Raw genomic sequence first — 22,954 nt, 5'->3', positions numbered from 1 at the left:
GGGGACACCCGCAGGGCTCGGAACCGGCACCGCTGCGCGCTGCGGGAGTTTCGCGCCGCCAGACGCCGAATATCGGATTTCTCCTCAAAAATCCTTTCCCAGCACAATGCGGCTCTCCCCGCCCCTCGGCTCCCGCCGCAGCCCCCCCACCTCCCCGGCGCCATCTTAGCTCCTGGCAGCCTCTGCGCCCTCCCGCCTGGGCTGCCTCCGGTACCCCCGGCTGCGCGGCGGGACCAGCGGGGCCCCGGTGCTGGCACGGCTGGGGGTGCCTAAGAGGAAGGAGAAGCCCCCACCGGACCTACGGAACCAACCCAAGTGCCAAAGCCGGTGCACACCCAGCTCCCACACGGACTCTCCGTGCCCTTCCCCGACATGGCACCCTCCCGGCTCCCTTTACCGCTCGCAGCCCGGCGGCCTCGTCGCTCGGCGTGACGTCATCCCGCAGCGCCTCGCCCGTTTCCATGGGAACCCGCGGAGCGGGTGGTGGGAGCTCTGCCCGCAGCCCCCGTTCGCCGCCATGTTCGCGGACGGGACGGCGCCCGGCGCCGACGTGGAGTCACTGTGGAGGAGCGCTCGGAGCGCGCACTGCGAGGCGGTGAGAGCCCCCGGGGCCTTGGCCTCCCTCCGCGCTCTTATACCCCCTCCCTCAGAGGGAGGCCCTCAGAGCCGCGACGCCTTCCCCCCACCTGGTTCTGCTGAGGGGGCAGCCAGGCCCCGACTCGTCTCCTCCGTGCCCGCCGCTGAAGCCCTCCTCAAGCTCTGATGCTTCAGGGCGGCCCGGTACCGAGAGCTTTCCCGTAAAGAGTTTGTATCCCTGCCGGTGCCCGGCCCCCGGGGCTGAGCGGTCCAGCAGACACCGACACCCCGGGCCCACCCGGTGCCGGCTTTGCCCCTTTGCGGTGTGTTGCTAATTCAGGTCACCTGTACAAATTGGCAAAGATACAACACGTGCAGCTGCCACAAAAGGTTTGAAGGCTGATAACGCTGTGCTTATCAGTGCCTTCGGTGTTTGTTGTGTCCTGTGGAGGCTCTCTGCGGGTTTTGAGTTCTCTCATCCCCCTTCCGTCCCCTAGAGCACACGGCCTGTGTTCCACAGGCATTTCTCTGTCAGATCGTGTGAAGGTCACACATCACTGGCACCCGGACAGTTACAGAGGCTTTTAATCGTGAACCAGAGAGGTGCAAATGTGCTCGAGTATCTCTATGAAACGTCAAAAAGGGGAAGATCCTTTGAGTGTTTTTTTTGCAGTACTCTTCTCTTTATTTATTTTTTTTTTCTATAGTGTCTGGTTTTTGTTTTTTTTTAATTAGAAAAGCTGCCAGACTGGGAGAATTTCAACAGCAGAAAGTGCAGTGCAGTCTTACAGTAACCGAGATGCCAGTGTGCAGACAGATCACAGTCAAGATGGTGTCCAAGACTTCCAGCAAGAAGTCCAAGTAGATTACCCAAGCCTTCTGTCATTCCTTCAGAGAGTGGAGGATGTTGTTATCAAAGAGCTAAAAAAGAACTCAATGAGCCGTGCCTTTGATGGCTTTGAAGTGAACTGGACAGATCAGAATGAAACAGTAAGTTGACAGGATTCAGATACTTGTCTTGACCCAAGCAGAGTTAGTTCTGGTTTTTGCTGCTGTGATCTTGCCACATCTAATAATTAGAAATTATTAGCTGCTGTTTTCATCAGCTGTCTCCCTTCCTTGTGGCCTGGGCTCAGTCAAACTGTTCTTCCTGCTGGTGGCTGTGTTGCAGCAGCTGTGTGAGAAGGAAGCCAGCAGTTGTTGTAGGCTTCTGTTTAGTTTGCAATAGCAGCCCCTTTAGAATGTGCCAGAGCAACAGTTCCCCAGGAACAGTTGCAGGAAGCAATTCAGCAGTTCCTGACTGAGGTTGGATTTGTTCAGTGCTCAGGAGTGGAAGCAGTCAGTGTCAGTCAGTGTTGGTACTGGCATTTTCAGACCATTACTTGTAAAGCTCAGTGAGTGCTGGACTCATAGCTGGGGAGCTGTTGTGAATCCTCACAGCACAGCACAGCCTTCCAGAGCTGTCATGCAGCCCCCAAAGTGTGCAGCCTGGGAGAGGTGATGAGGAAGCCACACTGCTTTTGGTTGGGACATTTTCTTTGGGTTTTTCCCCCACAGGAATTCAGTTTTTCACACATATTGTTTAGGGGAGGGGGGAGCTTGCTCTGTAACCAGAGGATACTTCACAGGGGCATGCACAGATCTCATTTCAGTGCATTCAGAGACTGTTTCAGTGCTTGACTCCCCTCCCTCCCAGGTGTCCTGTCTGCACACCCTGTCCTACCCAGAGGCTCAGGGTCACAACCTGCAGGTGACCGGCGTCTCCTGGAACGCCACCGGCTCCGTTGTGGCTTGTTCCTATGGCAGGTGAGTGTCTGGAGGGATGGAGAGCCCAGCTGAGGGGGATGGGACATCTGAGGGTGACCTGAGGTTTAGGTGTGTTCACTTTCTTTGCAGTAGCAAACCAGGCACACGTATATACACCTTACACAAGTTAAATAATCCATATTCCAAGAAAGGACATCTTGGGGCAGTCTTAAATTATGGCTTTTATTTCTTTTACCTTCCCCTGAACATGGATACATCCTCTCTTACTGGTTTGTTTCTAGATAGAGTCTGTTTGGGAAGAAAATGTAAAGAGCAGATGTACTTGCAAAATATATGTGGGTGAGGTTTGAAAGTATGTGCTTATCTCCATCGAGGATCTTTTTGTTTTCATGTGGTCTCTTAGCACCCCAGATGAACCTGGCACCAGCTCACACCTGCACCCAATGCCATGGACATGTGCTAACAAACACCTAAGGATTTCTGAACTGAAGGTTCAACAAAACTTTCACCTAATCCAATTAATGTGTACAGAAACCTCTCCTTTCAGTGCCCTGCCCCTGCCCTTCCTTGCTCCTTTCCTTCCACTATCCTTTCCTTAGATTAAAAGCTCCAGCAAAAAGGGGATCCAGGAGTGAGTGCATAGAGAGGAGTGAAACAGGGCAAACCTGTCTGTTACTTGCCCCTTCTGCTCTCCCAGTGCTACAGCTGTTTTCAGATTGGAATGTGGTTTCTATGTCTGTGGTTACCTATGGTAGAATTCCCTTCCATAAACTTGCAATCTTTCTCAATCTGTGCAAACTTACAGCATCAGTAAGGAGTGTCACAGCTCAACTATTTGTTGTATGTGAACTTGCTCCTTTTATTTGATTGATCTCTTCCAACAGAAGAATCAAGAGCATACAATAAAAGCAGCAGAAGTCAGGCTCAGCACGTTTGCTTCCTGTCCTAGCCCCTGATCTCTGTCCTCCATATGTATCATCTCCTTGTAGCCAGAGAGGACATCACATCAGTCAGTGTGGTGTTAGTAAGACAATACAACACTTTGATAAGCCTGTGATGATGGAAACAAAAAGAAATAACAAAGGAAGAGTGGCAGGTGTCTTGTAGTGTCCCAGAACAATAATTCATGAGCCATCTGTGGCAAACAAGCACAGCAGGTGTACAACAGGATTGAAATCTAGCTGGGCTGGGTTGATTTGCAGAACAGACAAGGCAGGATGTAACTTTGTTCTCTCCAGGTTGGACGATGGGGACTGGAGCACAGAAAAGTCTTATGTTTGTACCTGGAATCTGGACAGAAGAGGGTTGAATCCTCAGCACCCTGACCTGGTGGTGGATGTTCCCAGTTCTGTCATGTGCCTGGCTTTCCACCCCTCCCAGCCTTCACTGATAGCTGGTAGGTTGCTCTTACCTTAGATCCATCTGAAATTTTCTTCAGCTTGGATCATATTCTCTCTTAGCTCAGTCCAAGGTTTCTCACAGAAGTAAGGGTGTTGCACCTCCTTAGATGTTTTATCTTTGCCTGTTCAGGTGGCCTGTTCAGTGGGGAGCTGGTGGTGTGGGATACCAGCAGAAGGGAAGACCCAGTGATCTGGAGGACAGGGATGACAGATGACACTCACACTGATCCTGTCTATCAGGTAACAAAACATCTCCAGAGGCAAGAGCTGTCATTGCTCTATTCCTGCTTTCAGTTCCTTCCCTGAAACTATGAAGTTTCAGGTGCTTTACCTGAAACTCTCAGACAGGCCACTACATTTTGCAGTTATTTTCTCTTGTTGGCTGCTTTTCCCCAAATACAGCTACTGAGCAGGCATTTGCTGAACTGGATGCTCACTGTGTGAAAAAATAACTCCTCTCTGCTCAGGATACATGAAGAGCAGGCCTGTTCCCAGGCTGTCACTACTTATTGATACAGATGCAGCTGACAATACTTGTGGTGGTTTAAAAATCTAAGTCAGCAAAGTATCACCAATCCTTAGTTAGATGTTTAAAGCTACATGCTTTAATTTTCCCTCCTGGCATGTGTGTCTGTGTGCCAGCTCCCAGCAGAAGTTGGTTTGGCACCAACACCACTGGCTGCTGCCTGGCTCTGCTCCTGTGTTGTCTTGGTGGGTTAGGGGAGTGCAGGCTGCAGAGCATGGGGACAGCAGTGGTGACAGTTCCCCCTCATCGCTTGGGACAGGTTAATTGGTTACCTGACAGCAAGCACAGGAACCACCCCCAGCTGCTGAGTGTGTCAACAGATGGGAAGATCCTGGTGTGGAGGGAGGAGCGGGATGGTTGGCTTGGCTTGGCTGAAGGGTTTGCCATGGTGGCTCAGCAGATCCCTCACAGCACTCGGCTGAAGAAGGTGAGTTCTGCAGTTCTCCCCTTCATCTCCCTTTCCATACAGAAATCACTCCTTGGAAGTCTGGCAACAGCCAAGGTTTTGGCATCCTCTACAGAGAAGCTGCTGAGAGGGAAAAGAGAAGTTGCTTACAGCAATACTAAAATAATGGCTGTGTAGGAGGATGCTGCAGCAGCTGAGCAGTGCTACAAACATCAGAGCTGCTGCGGGACCAGCTGGTTCCTGCTGCTGTAACCACACCTGGGTTTCCCTGGAGCCCCCAGCTCTTACACCAGCTCTGTCTCTTCTCCTCCCAGTTCCCCCAGGGAGAGGCAGCTGTGGGTGTGACCTCGCTCTCCTTTTCCCACTTCGATCCCCGCGTGTTCATTGTGGGTGTGGAAGGTGGCTGCCCCCTCAAGTGCTCCACGGCAGCCGAGACGCCGGCTCTGCACCGCGCAGGTGGTTCCGTTCCTCTCCGGGCACCAGCAGAACTTTCCTTCTCCCCCCACGCTGGGCCCGTGTACTCTGTCAGCTGCTCACCCTTCCACAGGCAAGTGCTGTGCATCCACACCAGTGCTGCAGGTTGGGCACCAGGGACTGCCTGGCTCGAGCAGTGTATGTTTCAAAAGGTGCTGGTGGGGGAGGTTTGTGTGTGTGTGTGAGCGAGTTCCAAAACGGGGTGACCTGACAGTGGGAACTGGATAAGTAACTTCCTGCTGTAGGAGAAACAATGTACATTGGCTCTGGTGAAGCTGCCCCCTCAAATACACTGTGTGGGCACAACCTGAGTAACACAAAATGGCCTTTGTAGTCAGGCCAGCATAGAACATAAACACAAACCTTAGATCATCCTAGATATTAATATTAAAGAGCAATTTAAAGACAAGGGGAGGACTTGAAATAGTCACTTATTTATCAGTGATCAGCTCATCAGAAATCTCACCAGCAGCTGCCTAAATTTAAATTCTAAGCTCCCATCTCTGCCAGCATTTACCCACCATCCAGGGAGAGGCCCCAAGCCATGTTCTGTGAAACATGCTGACAGCCCAGGTTTGCATTTAATTTGCATGAGACAAACACAACCCGAACAATGCCCGTCTTTAGATCAGCAGTTCTCAGGCATCCCTGGGCCACCACCCACCAGCAATACTCAGTGGACAACACCAGCCCTCATTAAACTTAATTGAGGGCAGTAACAAAGCTGTCCCTCTAAGAGGACAGCCTGGAAATTGCTGCTTTAGGAAACAAATTCAGACCTCTGCAAAGCAGCAACACCAGCCAAGGTCGGGCTTCTTGACTGATTTGTGTTCTGTATCTTTAGCAATAAAGCCAAAAATAAGTTGTTTCTTGTTTCCTCTCTCCCCCAGGAACCTTTTTCTGAGCTGTGGGACTGATGGACAAGTTCACCTGCACTCCATGCTGCAAACACAACCCCTTGTTTCTCTCCAGTTGTCAAAGAAGTATCTCTTCTGTGTGCGCTGGTCTCCAGTTCGACCGCTGGTCTTTGCAGCTGCATCTGGAGAAGGCAAGTAACTGCAGGTGCCTATTCTTAGACATAAAATTAAGATTGTAGTAGGTACTAATTAGTACAAGTCAGCAGTATGGATTTGTGTTTCCCACAAGCAGAGAACTGGGACTGTTGTTTGTAGTCTGCAATTATAATGGAGTCATTTCTAACTAGCAAGATGACTTCAGTCAATTATTTTTCACTGTTGATGACACCTCCACTTTTGCCACAGCCATTCACAGGGCTGGCAAGAGTACTGTGGCTAAAACTTACAGCCAGCTTTCTTGTTTTTGACATTTACTTCTAGAGCCAATGATTTAGAACAAAAACTTTTCCCTCAGAAAACTGTTCCAACATTTTTTGACTTAAGGACTGGGGATTTCACAGAATTTTGTAAGCTGGTTCCAGTTCTCTGCCAGCAGAATAAATCTGCACTGTCTTGCAGTGATGTCACAGCCTAGACACCATGAGAGGGGAGGAGAAACAGGTTAACCAAGAACAACTCCTAAATTCTAAACTAAGCACATGCTCATCTGCTGTTAAATCCAAACTTCTGTGCTATAGAACTGCAATGTTTTTTAATTTTTTTTTCCAATTTTACAGGAGATGTGCACCTGTTTGACTTTGCAAAGAGCTCACAGAAACCTGCTGTGTCCATGAAGCAGGCAGTGGGTGAATGCCCTGTGTACTGTCTAGAATTCAACACCAAGCAAACTCAGCTGTTGGCAGCAGGGGATGCTGCTGGTACAGTCAGGATCTGGCAGCTGAGTTCTGACTTCACTGAGCAGGGACCCAGGGAAATGACCCATCTGGAGCAGCTGGCCAGTGAGAGCATGGACTGAGGGGAAACACAACCAGCTGCCTGAAGCTGTTATTGCTGACTCCCAAGAGAAGTTGTCCACTCACCTCTTACACAGTGCTGGTCTGTAAAACACAGGTAACCACGACAGCTGGAGTTTCATCCACATAACAGTTAAATTTGCATTTCACCATTAAACACAAGATGATGTGGTTCAACCAGTAACTTTTATTGAAGCACACTGCAATATGTTTGTTTTCCCTAGGAGTTTTACACTAAGCAGTTTAAGGTTACAACATTGATTATTGAAGAGCACAAAGAGAGAGAGAGAGACATGCAGAGCTATAGTCAGCAAACGTGAGCATGTTCCTTGCATCTTTTGGTACTAGTGTTTGAGATCAATTCACAAAGAGTGAACGTGTAAATTCTATGTAGTCGTAGGCAGAAGGAAGTTCTCTGCCCTTGCCATCCATGTAGGGCTTCATGTGAGAAATGCAGTAATCTGCTTGTTCCCGGGTCAGGTTCTGAAAGAGAGACAGGGTGGGGGTGGGGACGGGCTGGCTGAGGCTGCCCATGAGGCATTTACCACCACCCTCCCCGTTCCCAGGGGTGCACAGCTTGGGGCAGGAGCCAGAGCAGCAGAACTCTTCTGGCTGTTGAGGAGATTTGGTTGAGGGTTTAGTCAGGGTCTGACCTGAGTCTTCTCACCAATAAGAAGACGGAACAGGTAACCGATACGAGGAAGCAGAGCAACCTCTTTATTTCTCTGCCAGCTGGTGGGATTCAGACAGGAAAAACTTGCTGTCTTGGCAGGGCCATGAGAGGGAGGAGGTGTTCCTACTTTCTACTCTTAGGCTTAAGTTTCTCGTTTGAATTGCTGTCTGGAGAAACATCTCCCTCTAGTCTCACAACTGATTAAAAGAAAGCAGGAGTTCCTGAGGACAAACACAGGACGTGCATCCCCATACCAGGCCTTTGGGTAACTCCTGTTTTACTCCACCTCACGTAGTTCTTTGGCCCTTGAAGTTTTTCCTTCTCTACAGAGCCAAGATAGCAACTAGGTGGGGCTGTTACCATCTTTTCTGGATATTCTGTCAGGTTCAGAACTCACTCAACTAGTGACGAATCTCCAAGTTACTAGTGCCAGTCTTTGTTACCAATCTATTAAAAAAACCCCTTCATCTGTCCCTCCCTGGTGGGGGCCCCAGCCAGTACTCACTTGGTAGAGCTCCTCCTTGGTCACGTAGGGCTTCCCCTCAGAGCTGAGGGCACGGAAAGCGCTCTCGATCTCCTCGCTGGATTTCACGTTCTCTGTTTCTCTGCTGATCATGAAGGCCATGTACTCCTGCAGTGAGACGTGTCCATCCCTGCCAGGGAGACACAGCCTCTCAACATACCTGTTCAGCCCCAGACCAGACACCTGAGAGGGGCTTTTAGCTTTTCTGGGAGGAGGGGGAAGTCTTAATGCAGGAGAAACTGTGACCACCAGATCACCTTCTAAAGTGAACTTCAGCAGTGTCACTCTCACCTTCCTAAACACTCGTTTACAGATCTCAGGACTGTGAGAGACCTTCCAGCCAACTCCACAAGGATAGTGGCACAATATTTTGCAAAATAAAAAGGTTGAATGACATACCTGTTGGGATCTACAGTGTCAAGAATGGACTCAAACTCTGGGTCTGGCTCTCCTTCCTCAACCATAGGCAGGTCGTAGCCGAGAGAGCGCAAGCAAGACTTAAACTCCTGGTGATTGAGTCGTCCAGATTTGTCCTTGTCAAAGTGCCTAAAAACATAAAAACAGAGCTCACATTTGCAAGTGTCAGTTGTTGAGTATGGAAAGCTCTAAAGTGGGCTGAAAACTGAAACATTCTAACTAGCCCATTATTCTGGACAAATGAGCTTGATTCTATAAATAGTTCTAACAAACAAACAAGAAAAAAAAGGACAAATTCTTTACTTTGCTTAAAAACCACTGAAAAATGGTTACATTCCCAGCTGGAATGCAGCGGCACTCCTGGTTCCTACACCACTGTGTCCACCAGTGAGTGGGCCCAGGAGAGGCTCTTGGGTGGCTGTGGCTGCACCCGGGTGTCTGCAGGGGCTCCTGCCATCTGGCAGAGATCAGAGCAGCTCAGTACAAAATTGGGCAGAGAACAAAGGAGCTACAAACAGATCATCAGCCAGATAAGAGTCCTGTGAACAGGAGCCATCCACGTGCCAAAAATATCTCAGGAGCATTCCTCTGGCATGTTTTGCCTTTGACTCACTTGAACATCATGCTGAACTCCTTCAGGGCCTCCTCAGTGACTCCAGTTGTGTTTCTGGAAAGGAAGAAGCAAAGCTCATGAACACTGCAGAATTCTGCTGGAGTCCATCTGCCCCAGGCCACTGTCTCCATCAGAAGGTGAGGACAAAGGAGCAAACAACACATCACCACAGCTCAATAGAATAAATTGATTCCTCTAAGAGCTCATCATTGCTAATGACCAACAGGAACTGTTCCCAAACCTGTTCACTTCATCCCTCTGAAGAGGACCAGGAGGTGGGGGGGGATTTACAAGCTCACTACACCCCCTGGGCAGAGCACAGGAGAGACTTCTTAGCACAGACTGTGCCAGGACTGATGTCAGACACCAGCAGCAGTGTCTCCTGTTTTTCATCCCTCACATCCCACACTCTTTACACCAATACCGAGCCTGAATCTGCTGCTCCAGGTTGTGCTGCATTCTCATCCCCAGCTGGTCAAGTTGGTCCCACTGCTGTGCCAGCCCCACGGTGCTGTGTTCTGTGTATTTGTTGTCCAGGATAAGTGCCTCTTCCATGGCTGCTCCAAGGTCCTCAATCTTTTTCAGCTGACTCCTCATAGCTCGGATCTCCTGGTGCTTGCGCTGTTAGGAAGCAGAGGAGAAAATCAGGAAGTGCAAAAAAAACCAACCTCCAAACCAAAAAAAAACCAACATTAAAAAGTCAGAACACAGGCTGGCAGGAGAGGAAGGTTACATTTATTTTTTTTTTCTGCTAGGATTATGTATACATTTACTGGGATTTGAAAAATGGTATTCAAGACAATGTTCTTCTTCTTGCACACTTTTGAAATGAACAGCTTTTGGAAACCAGTTCTTCAGACAAAAAAAAAAATCCTCCAAAACATGCTAAAAGTACTGAATCCTCTCTGCCCTACCATGCTCATTTAGAAAAAAAAAAGAACAAAAAGGAAAACTACATCAGTGTTGTTTAATGGCTTGTGATACAAGTAGCTATCAGACATCAAAATGTAATCCCTAAGTTCTCTTCAGTACTCAAAATGTGTAAAATCAATTAAGATTTTACCATATAATCGCATGCATTTCCATTCCCACCCTGTGTTCCCAAGTTATCAGGTGGGAAAGGTGTTTTAGCAATAGGCAAGCACTACTCACTTTAGTAGCTTCCAACTGGGATTCCAGTGTTCCTGATTCCTCCACCATACAAGACCTAAACACAGAATCACAGTGAGAAAGAGCACTTACCCCATAAAAAAAATAGCAGGTGGGGCTTGAAATTAACAGTCCTTCCTTGAAATTACAAATCCTTACAGCAATATTATGCTCCTGTAGATATTCACTTTTTGTATGTTGTTTGTTCTGACTCATCCTATTTCAGGCTGACACACGTATGTTTTGTTTGATTCTTATTTCTTTATATAGTTAATTTCTAGCCCCATTCAAAAGGCAACATGATGAGCAGCCACACTTCATGCCAGATCCAAAGCACCAGATTTATTGGACCTCATGAAATTAGAGACTTAGTGCAGTCCCACCCCACTGTGCCCACACACACACACACACACAACACACACACCAACTACAGGTGATCTGGCTGTATTTGCCAGTAACCTACAGGAGCTCTATAGAGGTGTGTTACACGGGGATAAAATGGGGAAAAAAGACCTTGAGAGCTACTGGTTTGGGTTAAAAGTAATTTAATATGGCCTAAGTTCTGCTGAAACTACAAACCTCTCCTACCCAGTGGTGGTTGGTGGAAAATTGCCTTTCCTGCCCCACCTCTCCCATCCTGTGCCCAGAGAAACTGAGGCACAGCCACTCCTCTTCCATACTGAGCTTCTTGGTGCACTGCAGCTCCACTCCAGGCTTAGGAAGATCACCCTGCAGTGATGGTCTCCAAGAGCTACTTCACATGGACCAGGTACCAAAGGTCTCTGGATCCTGCTTTTCCCCCCAGATCCTAAACAACCTTTAAGCAGCAGGGCTGAAGAACCTCTGGTCCTTCCAACAGGCATGGTGACAGCTCATAACCTGTGCTGGACAGCCAGTCTGGGCCCTGGGCAGGTCAGCTGTCCCCTTCTTTGTGGTATTTAAATTCCTAAAACTACTAGTTACAAGGATCAAGTACAAGTTGAGTTTTCACCCCCACTGAAATCTATCTTCCCTACACACATTTGAGCTTCTAGAGAAAGGGATTTCAAGTGCTAATCATTCTGTAGCAATAAAAAAAGCACCAAACATCTGGGTGTTTCTCACCAGAGGGTTAAGGCTCAGGTTCAGTGCATGGCTAAAGATGAAGCAAATGCCCTGAACCCTGAGCAGGAAGCTGGGAACCAACCATGGAAAGAGGCAACAGGAAAACAAACCTCCAAGCACCTCTAAGCTGTGAAAGTTAGTTGGAAAGAAAGCGAGCCTTGGAATTAAGGAGTGCATTTGAAAACCAAAGTGAGGTAAGAAAATAAAGAAGAAAAAACCTTCCAGATAGATCATCCCCAACTTCATACTGATAGACACGAATGACACGGCGATATGCTATGCTAGTCAAAGAAAAGAAACCAAGTAAATTCCAAAAAGGAAGAAAGAAAGAACAGAGGAAAAGAACACACCCAAACACGGCCACTGCAGTGGAGCCACACTTCAAGCCAGCACCACCTTACAGCAAACAAAAGCAAATACTTAAATGAAAATAGTAAACAAATTTTTTGTATGTATGTTCAACCATCATTTGAATAATTTTTTTTCACTGTCACAAAAAAGCGAGTATCACGAAGAGACTAACTGAAGGCTTGCAATTAACTCCTCTACAGGTTCTTTAAAGTCATTCTTCTGAAATTCCACATTATTCTTCCTCCCCTCCTCAAAGAAAACCTCCTCCAGGCAGTGCCAGGCACACACAAGCAGCTATGACAGGCTGAAAAGCAAGGTGTATACACAGCAACTCATCTTGAATCTTTACTGAAGCTCTGCCCTCCCCTCCTGCCAAGGAAGGTTAAGCACAGCCAATGTCTCTCTGAGCTAAATCTGGGCTTTTAATCTATCCATGCAGAATTAAGGACCAGCTCTGCCTGGCATATCAGCAGCCTTGGGGTAATTTGTTCAACAAAAGAGCCTGGCATGGTGATCTCGAACTCTGACCCTACATCTTTTAGTAAAAGGCTCCTTTCTGTTCACTCGTTCTTGGATACCAGAACTAATCTACAACACTGCTTTACAAAGGAGCAGAGAATTCAGCATCCGTTCCAGGAAAATCTGCTCTGTTCCATTAAACTGTACAACAAAAAATGGAGCAAATTATTTTTAGCTGGCAGAAACGGCAGAACACTAGACACTGTGATCATTAGGGAGCAAATAAGAAGCACAGTTATCTGCAAAGATTCCACCCTTTTATTATGAAAAGCTTCTCTCTTCAGCAGAAAGGCCCCTGCCTCCTCCCCAGCACTTTACACAGGGCTGACACACAGGGCTCTGCACCAGGCCCACACAGGGGTTGTTAGCATTTTACATTATGTCTCATTACAAAGCTCCCATTGTGCCACAGATTTTTAATACTGAAGAAATTTAAATGGACAGACACACTCCCAGAGGCTTTGGCAGTCTGAAGACATTTAAAAGGATTTTACTATTTCCCCTTCTTGACAAATGACCAGCATGCATCCTCATCAGGAGCTATTCCCATGGATGCAAAGAGGACTTAAAACTGGAAGCAAAAGCCAGACAAACCTGGAAAGTTCATGTTGGAAGGTTTGGTTTGTCTGTCAAGAATATCATCTTTGTGGGGCACAGTTATGCAGCAGCAAACACTTTGTGTTTGTGTACTACAGAGTTTGAGGTCATAATTTCAGTTTATAGAAATCCTCCTTCCTCCTCACCAAAACCAGTCAATACTTGAGGGCTTTAATTGTTCTGAGAACTGTTATAATGGAAAAGTTTATTTCACTGTCTCTGAATGCTGGGAAACCAGAACATGAGCTGTTTGCTGCAGGCAGACTGTTCTATGTACTCCCATATCTCACACAGCTAAGAGCCTTTTCTTGTGCAAGCTCTCAGAGAGAGCAAGATCATGAGTTAGGATTTCCATGGTATGTCAGCAGCCGCCCATTAATAATTTCTTCTGCTTTTGGTTAGGAAATTGTTATAGTTAATCTACTTAATCTACTCCAGAATCTTGTTTTCTGTCTCTGCACTGCAGCCACAGATTGCTCTTTCCAAATAAAAGGGTTTCAGTGCAGCTTTTACAAGCAATGTAATGACAGAAGAAAACACACAGACAGATCAGAACACATCACCAAATTTTTAACAATAAAAAATTCAATACTAACCCATCTAGCAGGTAAGTCCTGTGGAATGTGAAGATCCAAACATCGGGCAGCAGGACAGAGACAAGGCAGAGATGGATGGAGATTTGGGTGGGAAGCAAACATCAGAAAGTTAAAAATCTTATTTATATTTCATTATTTCATGAAGACAGATATAGAACTATTTGTAAACACACAGAGATGAAGAATCACAGGATTACATGAAAACAGAACTCACCTCCTCTGGACCAGAATGCATTAGCCTTGGCTGACAGCACTGTCTGAGCACAGTTACCTGTGTTCTAGAAACATGTCCATTGCAATCCTCAACCTTGAGACTTTTCTGTCTAGCAGTAAAATCTTTACTCTCCCTAGGCAAGGGTATTATTAGACAGCACCCCAGGGAGTGATTACAAAGTAGTCTTAAAGCTTTTTTCACAGTTTCTTTCTCTGTTGAAATTCTAGTGAGATTTCTAATAAACTGTTTAACACAAAAGGAGCATTAATAGAAACTCCACGGGCACTTCACCCATTCTACTTCCATCTGTTTGTTCCCTCCTCCCCCAGCTGTACTGCAAACTCAAAGCCTGGATAACTGGAATTAAAGCAGGAAAAAACTTCAGAAGCAGAAGCATTTTTAAAGGCTGCTGTTTCTGGGCTTTTCCCTGTGGCTGACGGGGCCTCCCTCAAATCCCAACTGCAGGAAATGAACAAGTCTTGAGTAGCTGCTTTTCAGCAGGAGACGTTTACAACTTTGACAGACCTAAGAGATGTAGGATGGGTACAAATGCTAGCTGAGGAATTATCTAAGGGCAGCTCCTGGGGAAGACAAAATATACCTGGTCTCCTGAATCCACTGGTGGAAAGCATTAGCGTGCTGAGCAAATTCCTGGCGCAATTTGTCATTTTCTTCCTGCCTTCTCTGTTCCTTCTGCAGCTCCAATTCACGTTCCTGAGAAACAAAGAAAAATCATTTCAAACAGAGAAATAATGTGATTGTCCCCATATTATAATAAAAGCACAAAATGCAAGAGCTGCATGGCAGTTCTGAAGCTCAAAAAACAAGACTGAGTGCTCAGAGTCTGTCATCCAGAGAAAATCATCTAAGATGACAGAGAACATTCCTAATGAAGTTGTGAAAATTGGAACTGAACCAGCAGTTACTGCACTGCATACCACTGTACAGTGAGGCACATGTGCTTTGTCTTTTGAAAGACAGCAAATGGAAGACCATGCAAATAAGTTTATAGCTAACAGAATTTTTTATCTGCTCCCAAATTTTGAGATATTTCCACCTTCAGTATCGTGACAAACTCTGGCACTGATTCTCTTGGAAGACAACTTCCAGTGAAGAGCTGAACAGTCATAAACTATGAAAACAGCCTCTCTGTGACTTGCCTTGATAATTTTCTGCAGATTCCTCCAGGTTTCTTCAAGAGCCTCCATAGTGAACCAGGTGTATGGGTTGGAAGCTACACGGAAGCTTTTGATCTGTCGGTCAAGCTCTGCCAGCTGGTTGAAGTCAGCTTGGGCAGAGCTGAGGGAAGATCGGAAAGCATCGTGAGCCTCTCGCAGGGCTTTGATTTCTTCCAGTGAGTTACAACGCACAGGATCTGTCAGATCCTCCTCAGCATTCTCAAACCAGCTGTTGAAGGCAGATGCCTTCTTTGCAAACGTCAAGAACAGATCCTCCACCTTGAAAAAAGAAAAGAAGCCAAATGCTCAGTTACACAGTAATGCAAATATTCCTTCCATAGGAGATGCTCTGCAATTAGGATGCATCAGTGACTGTTCACTTTACTACTTATTTCTTGTAAGCATCTCAGAAATGCTTATGGCAAGTCTCCAGGATCTCCATAATAATTACCTGCAAATGAGAGAACTACAGAACTTGCAAGTGTTGTATTATTATTAGTCATAGAGAACAATTAAGATTTCTGTAGCCCCGTGGTTTGGCCACTCACCTTTCTGAAATGCTCCTGAGCCTCCAAGAGTTTCTTTTTCCTGGCAGCAGAATTGGCAAGTAGCTGATTCCAGCGTTTCATCAGAGAAGCGTGCCGAGCCTCAATGGCCTTGGACTGGATATGTTTGGCTGCTAGTAGCTGGTCTTTCAGAGCAGTGATGTTTGCAATTCCCTCTTGCTGGAAAGCCTGAAGTCCAGCATCAAAAGTTTCCTGAAGCATTAGGAGAACAACAAAATATTTTAGATTGTGTTTTTATTGAGCCATTCCAATATGCTGCATATATTTCAAACATAAATACCAGACTCTTGTGGATTCCCAGAGTTCACCTGTTCTCTCCAACACTAATGAGTGGAAGCAGCATTAGCACTGACCTGTTTGGTGAGTAGTGTTTGCACAGAAGAGAGGTCACGTCCATAATCATCTGTCTTCAGACTGTTTTCCTTCTCACCTGGAAAATGAAACAAGTTCAGTAAAAATGTCAGACTCTATCTCAAATGTTCCCTCTGTTCCAGATGAGGTTACCCCAACAGCATAAATCAGGTGTAACACTGCTGATTACTTGTCTTTAGGTGTGCTCATTTTAACAGCAAGCAAGAAGCTGAGATCTTTCAAAATGAAGGAGCATTTCAGTTTCTGTGTGCCATGATACTGTGCCCCGAAGAAATTACCTATCCACGACTCCACTACATCTGCTTTCCAGTTGAACTGGAGGAAGGCAGAGTTCTCGTCCAGTTTGGCTTTCCTTTGAGCTGCTGCTTTCTCCAGATCTGACACCTTGCCTCTGAGACCCTTCATCTTGGCAGTAATGCTCTCCACATGGTGATTGTTCTACATCAGGAGCAAAAAAAAAAAAAAAAGCAGCATGCTGTATGATCTCAAAGTCTTCCAAGGCACCCCATAAGTTGGTGGCAGAGCAAGGACTTCAACTGGAACATTCTGGGCTCAACTGTAAAACCACTGCCTAAGAAATAGCTTTGAGAGCAGTTAACACCAACACCTTATTCAGCTACAAAAAGTAAGTAAGAGCTCTCTTCCAAGAGACAACAAATCAGTCTTCAGAGAGGGTAAGTATACTTTGACATTAAAGTGTTCTGGGTAGTTGGTTCTTTGAAGTTGGTTTTGTTGTTTGGTTTTGGATTTTCCTAACTAGTTTGTGGCTCACCTTTTTAATTAGATCCTCTCCATTAGCACAAACGTCGTTCACTCTGTCTTTATGGACAGTAAAATCAGTCTCAAATGCTTCATGCTTTTTCAGCAAGCCCTGCAAATACAAGGGAGAGTATATTGCAGAAATAATTTCTCACCACTAAATAAAGGTAAAAGAAAGAAAATAATTTATTGCTATAAATCAGCTAGCATAATTTTTTTCTGACAAAAAATATTAATCTTATCTGGTTAGCACAACTTGCTGTTTTCTGTGGACAAAAGGAAACAGATACTGACTTCCAATATAGATTCTGCCATTTGATTTAACCAGGACTGCCCAGCAAAGGCCAAGAGATGCAAGGCTACACTAAACTGCAAGTCTTTTCTACAGGAAATAATATTTATTTGGTAGACTTTTATAAAATGAATTTAAGTTTTTTCACAATGCATGCCTTCAGAAGGAACCAACAATAACCTCTAACTTGTAAAGACAATTCAAGAAAAGGTTCATTAAGCTCTAACCAACAATAATGCAACAAAAACAACAGAGAGCTGGCAGCTCTCTCCATACCTGGATAGCAGCAAGGGTGTCCCCATAATCCTCACTGGCTACCAGTGTCATTTTCTCATTGATCCAGGCTTCTTCTTCCTCAACATTTGCAACAAATTGCTGGTACTCCAGAGACTCCTCTAGACGCTGACCCCTGTTATGGGAAAAGAAAAATAAACTGGTCACAGTGTTGCTGTGTGGCTTTTGGTTGTAAGATGTAAAAACAAATTATAGCAGTAGAAAACATAAGAGTGTACAGAGACCAAACCCTAAACAAACAATCATTCACATTTCACTTCTCCAGCAGCAGACTGCCTTGTCTACAGCTCCAGAAATTCACTAGGACACAAAGCCTGCAGCTACTGAAGGACTAGAATTAATCATTTTTTCCCAACAGCTTCTATTAAAAAAACCCCATTCTGGTACTGGATTAAGACCAGGTGATTTCAAGTCTATGTAACTGTTTTAATGAATGCTATATTTTACAAAAACATCTCTCACACACCTAGCAGCTGCCAACTGCTTTAACTCTTTCCAGTGATCCACAAACTGAGCCAGTCTCTGCTGTATCTCCTCCTTCCCAATTGTGTTATCATCTGAAAGCTTCTTACCAGTGTCTAGAACACCCTGCAAAGCAGAGAAACACAGTTAATGGAACACAGTTAATGGAACAACACTTGAATTATGTACTCTACTTGGATTCAAACACACCTTTTCATATTTGCCACAAACAAGACAGGTGTTATTTACAGAGAACTCTGTCAAGGAGAGGTGTTTACCTGGATAGCAGGTTCATGGGCAGCCAATTCTGCTTCTAAGCGCTTGTGTTTTTTCCTAAGGTTCTGCACTCCAGTCAGGTCTCTGCCATAGTCCTCTGAACTAACCAACAGCTTCTTCTCTCTGAAGTCAAGAGACAAGAGAGAGAGAGAAAATTTGAAAATACTTTTATAGGTCAAATCTGATAAAACCCCCCAAAAATACTATGTGTAAGGAAATGCTTTGCATAGCACAAAAATCTTGGATGTAAAAATGATGTTCAGGAATTACCAGCAAAAAGCAGCTGGGCCCTGGCAGCACATTCAGGGTAATGTGTGGGGTAAAGAAAGAAAGCAACAGAGGACCTGGCATTTATCTCTGGTGGAGAGTTTCTCTGTCCTCTTTTCTTTTTAAGAATATAGATACCTTTTCTAAAGTTTACCTACTGTTGTCCAATTTAATTTTTTTACTTCAGAAGTATGACAAAAAAGGTTCTCTAATTTGAATCATTTCTGTCAGGCTCACATCTGTCCCTCCTCCCAGCTACTAACACCAATATGGAAAGAGCATTTATTAACTACTCCAACAGGCTAGAATGAAAGAAGTACTCCAGGATGAAAAAAATACAGTTTGAAAGTTTGCCAGCAGCTCTCCCAAAAAACCCAAGAGTCACTTTTCAGTTATCTGGTCCATGTCTAAACACTTTTTCCAATACAGAGCTTTCCTTCTTGGGTTTGACCAAAGCAAACATGTAGAGATAAGAAGCCACGTGCACACTGGTGCTGCAGCCACCTCGAGTACAGTTTCCCCTGAATGGGGGGCAAAGGTGAGTTCTTACAGGGACACATTCTTGTGGAAAAGATAAGTTATAAAACCACACTGTGTATTATGAATGTTGTTGGCAAGCTGGCAGGAAGCACGTGCCCCCACTCCAGAGCCTGGAACTTCCAGATACCCACTTGATCCAGGACTCCTCATCATCCATGTCCCGGAAGAACTGATGCAAGCGGTGGGACTCGTTCAGCTTTGCCCGGCGAGCAGCTGCCATGCTCTGAATCCTCTGGAACCGCCCGTTGATGGTCTCACGTTTGTCCTTCACTTGGGATGTATCAAAAGCACTGCTGGTCATCAAGCTGTCAGCCTGACTGTTCAGGTCCTTCAGACGGTCCTGGAAATGCGAGTGAAAAAGAGTGTGAATTGCCTGGAGATCACTGCAGTGCTTGTTATGTCAGTGTCAATATCATGGTCTGACTCCTGGGCAGAGGCACAACTTTTATTAAGAAAACACGTTTCTGTGACTGTATCAGTGCAGCAGGGACTGAAGTGGTACCTGTACAATTTGCTGATTACTAGGATGCATCTAAAAGAGAAAGCAGTACCTCATGAGCAGATATATCAGCTTCCAGTAACTGGTGTTTCTTCAGAAGGTTGTTAACTGATGCCAAGTCCTTCCCATAGTCTTCAGATGCCAACAAGGCCTCCACCTGGGGGTAGGGAAAGAAAAGTGGATGAAGAATGAGTTGTGTTTTCACAAAACTGTTGAATTTATAATCAAGCTGCAGAGTTTTAAAGAGATTATCTTCTCAATTTCCTATACTGTGCATGAACCTTTGACTCATCACCTGTTTAATTCCTAATAGACTGCATGCAAATATGCTGCTTCTCACCTTATTGTTTATAAAAACAAATGCATCCACAAGATTTTCAGTGATAGATTTTTTGCAAAACAAATCTAGATTTGCTTAGAGGCTGACTGTGCTCCACAAAATCTGAGCAAAAGGAGTGAAAAATTAGAAAAAATTACTCTTGTAAATAAAATAATCCCAATCTCTTTTACCTCTGAAAGCCAGAAATCAAAGTCCTTGATTCCAGTATTGAAATTCTGTTGCTTATTGGCCTCCTTCAGTTTCTGACTCTTCTCTGCTGATTTCTGTACCAGGAATTGCCACTGATCTGCCAGGGCAGCTAGACGGGCCTGTCAGAAAATGGAAAAGATAAATGCTACAGATTAAAAATGTAAATTCTGATAAATGCAAAACCAGAACACTGTGCAAGTTTGGCTGCTGTTTCCAGCCATGCAAATTACAGAGTCACTGTTTCCTGCTGCTGAGCTGTAAAAGTCAGTTCAAATTCTACATCCTGATCATAGGATGGGAAAACTGATCCTGGAGAAGAAATCAGAATGATTGCCCTGGTTTCTACTGCCCAGTGAAATGGAAAAAACTGCTATAAACCAAGCCTTGTTTCTGAGGGATACTCTTCCCTTCTTATCCAAACACTTCTTAAAGCATTGACTGAGCAAATCTTGTCAGCCTTGTACCAACCTTCACAGCATCCTCACTGCCAGCACAGGCTCCTCGTTCAATCAGGGAGTTCCCCATATCAATGACTCCACGGATCCGATCCGCATTGGCGTGAAGCTCAGCTTCAAAGGCCTGGTGTTTCTGGTGTTTGCTCTGAATAAAACAAACCCAAAACTGTTAGAGACTGGACAGAGGGCTCCAGAATTGTTCTCATGGGCCATGAGGAGAGTATGAGTTGATAACATACACAGAGTTCTGTATGTAGCCTGATCTGAAGTTCTCTCTCTCAGTAGGAATACTTACTGCTCGCTCAAATAGTAACTCTCAGTCTGAGTAACCACCAAGCTTTGATGAAGCAAAACTGTCAGTGAGCTCCTATGTGCAGCTCAGGCAACACCTTCTGCACATTACAGATGCCCATGCAACATTCCTTGCATTAAGCTCAGCTGTTACTCAAGTAAAGCTTTCTCTTTTTCAGTGCCATCACCTGGGAAAAGCAGCAACGATAAATACCCGAAGCAGAAGCACAGCAGGTTATCCTTTCTACTCCTTCTACTCCTTTCTACCCCTATAGTAATTTCACAAATTTCTATTTCCCTTCCAAATCTACAGATATTAAAGAGAAATCCCTGCTACAGACTGATTTCTGCACAATTTTGGTAGCTGTCCTACACAGCCACATTGTATATGAAAATAAGGAATTAACAAACCTCTATGAAAAGAGCCACATTACTTTTAAAAAAATTTCTCTGCTGAGTTGAGTGCACCATGAGAACAACAGGAGCCTTGGTGTAGGAGGAAGTGTGCAATTGTCTTTCATATATACATGATCCATCCACCCACCAGAAAGATGATAATAGCACAACAATGACAGGACAGAATTTACAAGGATTAACTGGAGATGCTAGTAACATTGGATGTGGGTATAAATGCCCTGAGAGAATGGAATGGAAGGAAATGTTAGATTAAAAATAAAAGATGGCAAATACTGTAGCACTGGCATGAGAAATTCTGCATGAACTGCTTTATTTTGGGAACTCTCAATCCTGAATGCTGAGATTATAAAAGCATATCCTTCTAAGTGAGATTTACCAACATGTGAAATTCAATTAGAAACTGAATTGCCAATTGCATATTTCCATGTAATTACCATGACAGCAAATCCCAGCCAAGCCTTTTTTGGTTTAATATAAGGTTCCTTTTTTTTTTTTTTCTCAACTAAAGAAGAAATAAAAATGTTAATGTGTCACAGCCTAATGTGACAAGCAACAATTCTCTTTTTTCCTACTCTAGGTAGCTTCCCCTTTCTTTGTTCTGTCTTCTCTTCCCATTTATCCTCATTTTACCCCACTTCTTGCATTCTTACAAGTCCTGTCAAGCTTTCCATCTGGTATGTATCTTTTCCCAGAGTGTTTCTTCTGTATTATTATGTTACTTCTGGATTCTGTGTTACTGCTGCAGGATAGACCCTCAAGGTCTATCATTTGCTCAAATCCTCCATCTTCAGCATTTGACTCCACAAACACAAGCTAACAACTGCTACCATACCATACATTACTGCTGAAGATCCAGACAGGAGGATGACAGACCCAGTAGCCAAAATCCTTTTTTTTTTTTTTCATAGAAACCCATTTTTTTATGGGCTAACTCAACACCCTCCCTCCCCCCAAATTACATCACTAATGCACCATAAATTAAACAGATCATGCAGAACACCTGCAAAATGAATATATAAATAAATGATGCTGAAGAGGCATTAACAAAAAAGCCACAACCATAACATGAAGATCAATAGCTGTACCTGGATGTAGGGTCAAGAACTAATAGAAAACAAAGAGATTGCATGAGCTGATGGATGGAGCCACAGACTGCAACCAGACCTTGTGCTCACACATAAGCTATACAAAGAAAACAAATTCACATACCAGGGCTAGTCCAAACTACTTACCAGCAGTTTGGAAAGCTATAAAACAGATTGAGAGAAGTAGTTCAGTGCATTCATACTACTTCACATAAATCAGTATTAAAAGACAAGAGGTAACTTGAATTAATTTATTCCTTAATACTGAAAAATAAACAAGACTTCACATTTTAGAATATAAGAGAGACCCAAAATCTCAAATTCCTCATTTTTTTATCTAAATGGAGGGAGAAAGGCAGAACAGCTACTCAGGGGTTTCTTCAGGAAACTTGCTGCTACACATACCACATATCTTACTAATTATATTCATCAATAATTACCAAGTGTGTTCTATTTTGGGTCTCCTTTCATGCATAATGTATCTTCCACTTTCTCCTTGTTAAAGGGAGAACATGTCCAACACAATGTATTATTCTGGTATCACAGAACAAGAATTCCTCAGCATATTTCTTTAAAACCAGAGCATGCTTTGCAGAGTTAACAATTTTATTTGGAATTTTGAGCTGAGAATCATATTCACCTGGATATTTGTAGGATCCTTATATGACTCATCACTTGCAGTCTGGAGCTTTTCACTGATCCAAGCTTCTATTTCATCCACATCACGACTGAACTGCTGGAGGGTCTGAGATTCCCCAAGCTTTGATCTCTTTTCAATCATTTGAGCTTTCAGACGAAGCCACCTGGATGCAATTTATCACATGTTGAATGAAAACCTGGGGCTGCACACACCATCACATTTATCTGCCACAGAATGGTGGCCAAATGCACTCTGAG

The 22,954-nt window shown here is 44.7% G+C and overlaps 2 protein-coding genes across 15 annotated transcripts in view; one reads left to right on the top strand and one right to left on the bottom strand.

The window, feature by feature from the left end:
• Positions 1-259: 259 nt before the first annotated feature.
• WDR34 (WD repeat domain 34) lies at positions 260-7,115 on the top strand. The gene is made up of 9 exons (XM_008491431.2): positions 260-595; positions 1,312-1,566; positions 2,273-2,382; positions 3,582-3,739; positions 3,874-3,983; positions 4,529-4,696; positions 4,990-5,222; positions 6,040-6,197; positions 6,783-7,115. The coding sequence occupies exons 1-9, from the start codon at positions 518-520 to the stop codon at positions 7,019-7,021; spliced, it is 1,509 nt and encodes a 502-aa protein (XP_008489653.2). The 5' UTR covers positions 260-517; the 3' UTR covers positions 7,022-7,115.
• Positions 7,116-7,186: 71 nt separating this feature from the next.
• SPTAN1 (spectrin alpha, non-erythrocytic 1) overlaps positions 7,187-22,954 on the bottom strand; it is a 47,666-nt gene continuing 31,898 nt past the window's right edge. For 5 of the 14 annotated variants that reach the window (XM_030461007.1, XM_030461006.1, XM_030461002.1 and 2 more), the window contains 23 exons: positions 22,698-22,860; positions 22,205-22,219; positions 20,278-20,409; positions 19,791-19,928; positions 19,333-19,437; positions 18,913-19,121; positions 17,977-18,097; positions 17,703-17,824; positions 17,219-17,351; positions 16,664-16,762; positions 16,170-16,329; positions 15,873-15,949; positions 15,502-15,711; positions 14,936-15,232; positions 14,377-14,489; positions 13,562-13,579; positions 11,717-11,779; positions 10,398-10,452; positions 9,670-9,866; positions 9,246-9,299; positions 8,615-8,761; positions 8,198-8,345; positions 7,328-7,502 (listed from right to left, as the gene is read on the bottom strand). In XM_030461007.1, the coding sequence (XP_030316867.1) occupies positions 7,377-7,502; positions 8,198-8,345; positions 8,615-8,761; positions 9,246-9,299; positions 9,670-9,866; positions 10,398-10,452; positions 11,717-11,779; positions 13,562-13,579; positions 14,377-14,489; positions 14,936-15,232; positions 15,502-15,711; positions 15,873-15,949; positions 16,170-16,329; positions 16,664-16,762; positions 17,219-17,351; positions 17,703-17,824; positions 17,977-18,097; positions 18,913-19,121; positions 19,333-19,437; positions 19,791-19,928; positions 20,278-20,409; positions 22,205-22,219; positions 22,698-22,860 (2,902 nt within the window). In that variant the 3' untranslated portion in view covers positions 7,328-7,376. Of the gene's footprint in view, positions 7,503-8,197; positions 8,346-8,614; positions 8,762-9,245; positions 9,300-9,669; positions 9,867-10,397; positions 10,453-11,716; positions 11,780-13,561; positions 13,580-14,376; positions 14,490-14,935; positions 15,233-15,501; positions 15,712-15,872; positions 15,950-16,169; positions 16,330-16,663; positions 16,763-17,218; positions 17,352-17,702; positions 17,825-17,976; positions 18,098-18,912; positions 19,122-19,332; positions 19,438-19,790; positions 19,929-20,277; positions 20,410-22,204; positions 22,220-22,697; positions 22,861-22,954 lie in introns of all 14 variants that reach the window. The other 9 variants (XM_030461015.1, XM_030461003.1, XM_030461008.1 and 6 more) reach the window with 4 other exon arrangements.

The sequence above is a fragment of the Calypte anna genome, chromosome 17 (genome assembly GCF_003957555.1).
Source record: "Calypte anna isolate BGI_N300 chromosome 17, bCalAnn1_v1.p, whole genome shotgun sequence".
Classification (NCBI taxonomy): domain Eukaryota; kingdom Metazoa; phylum Chordata; class Aves; order Apodiformes; family Trochilidae; genus Calypte; species Calypte anna.
This window is presented reverse-complemented; position numbering and strand designations above follow the sequence as displayed.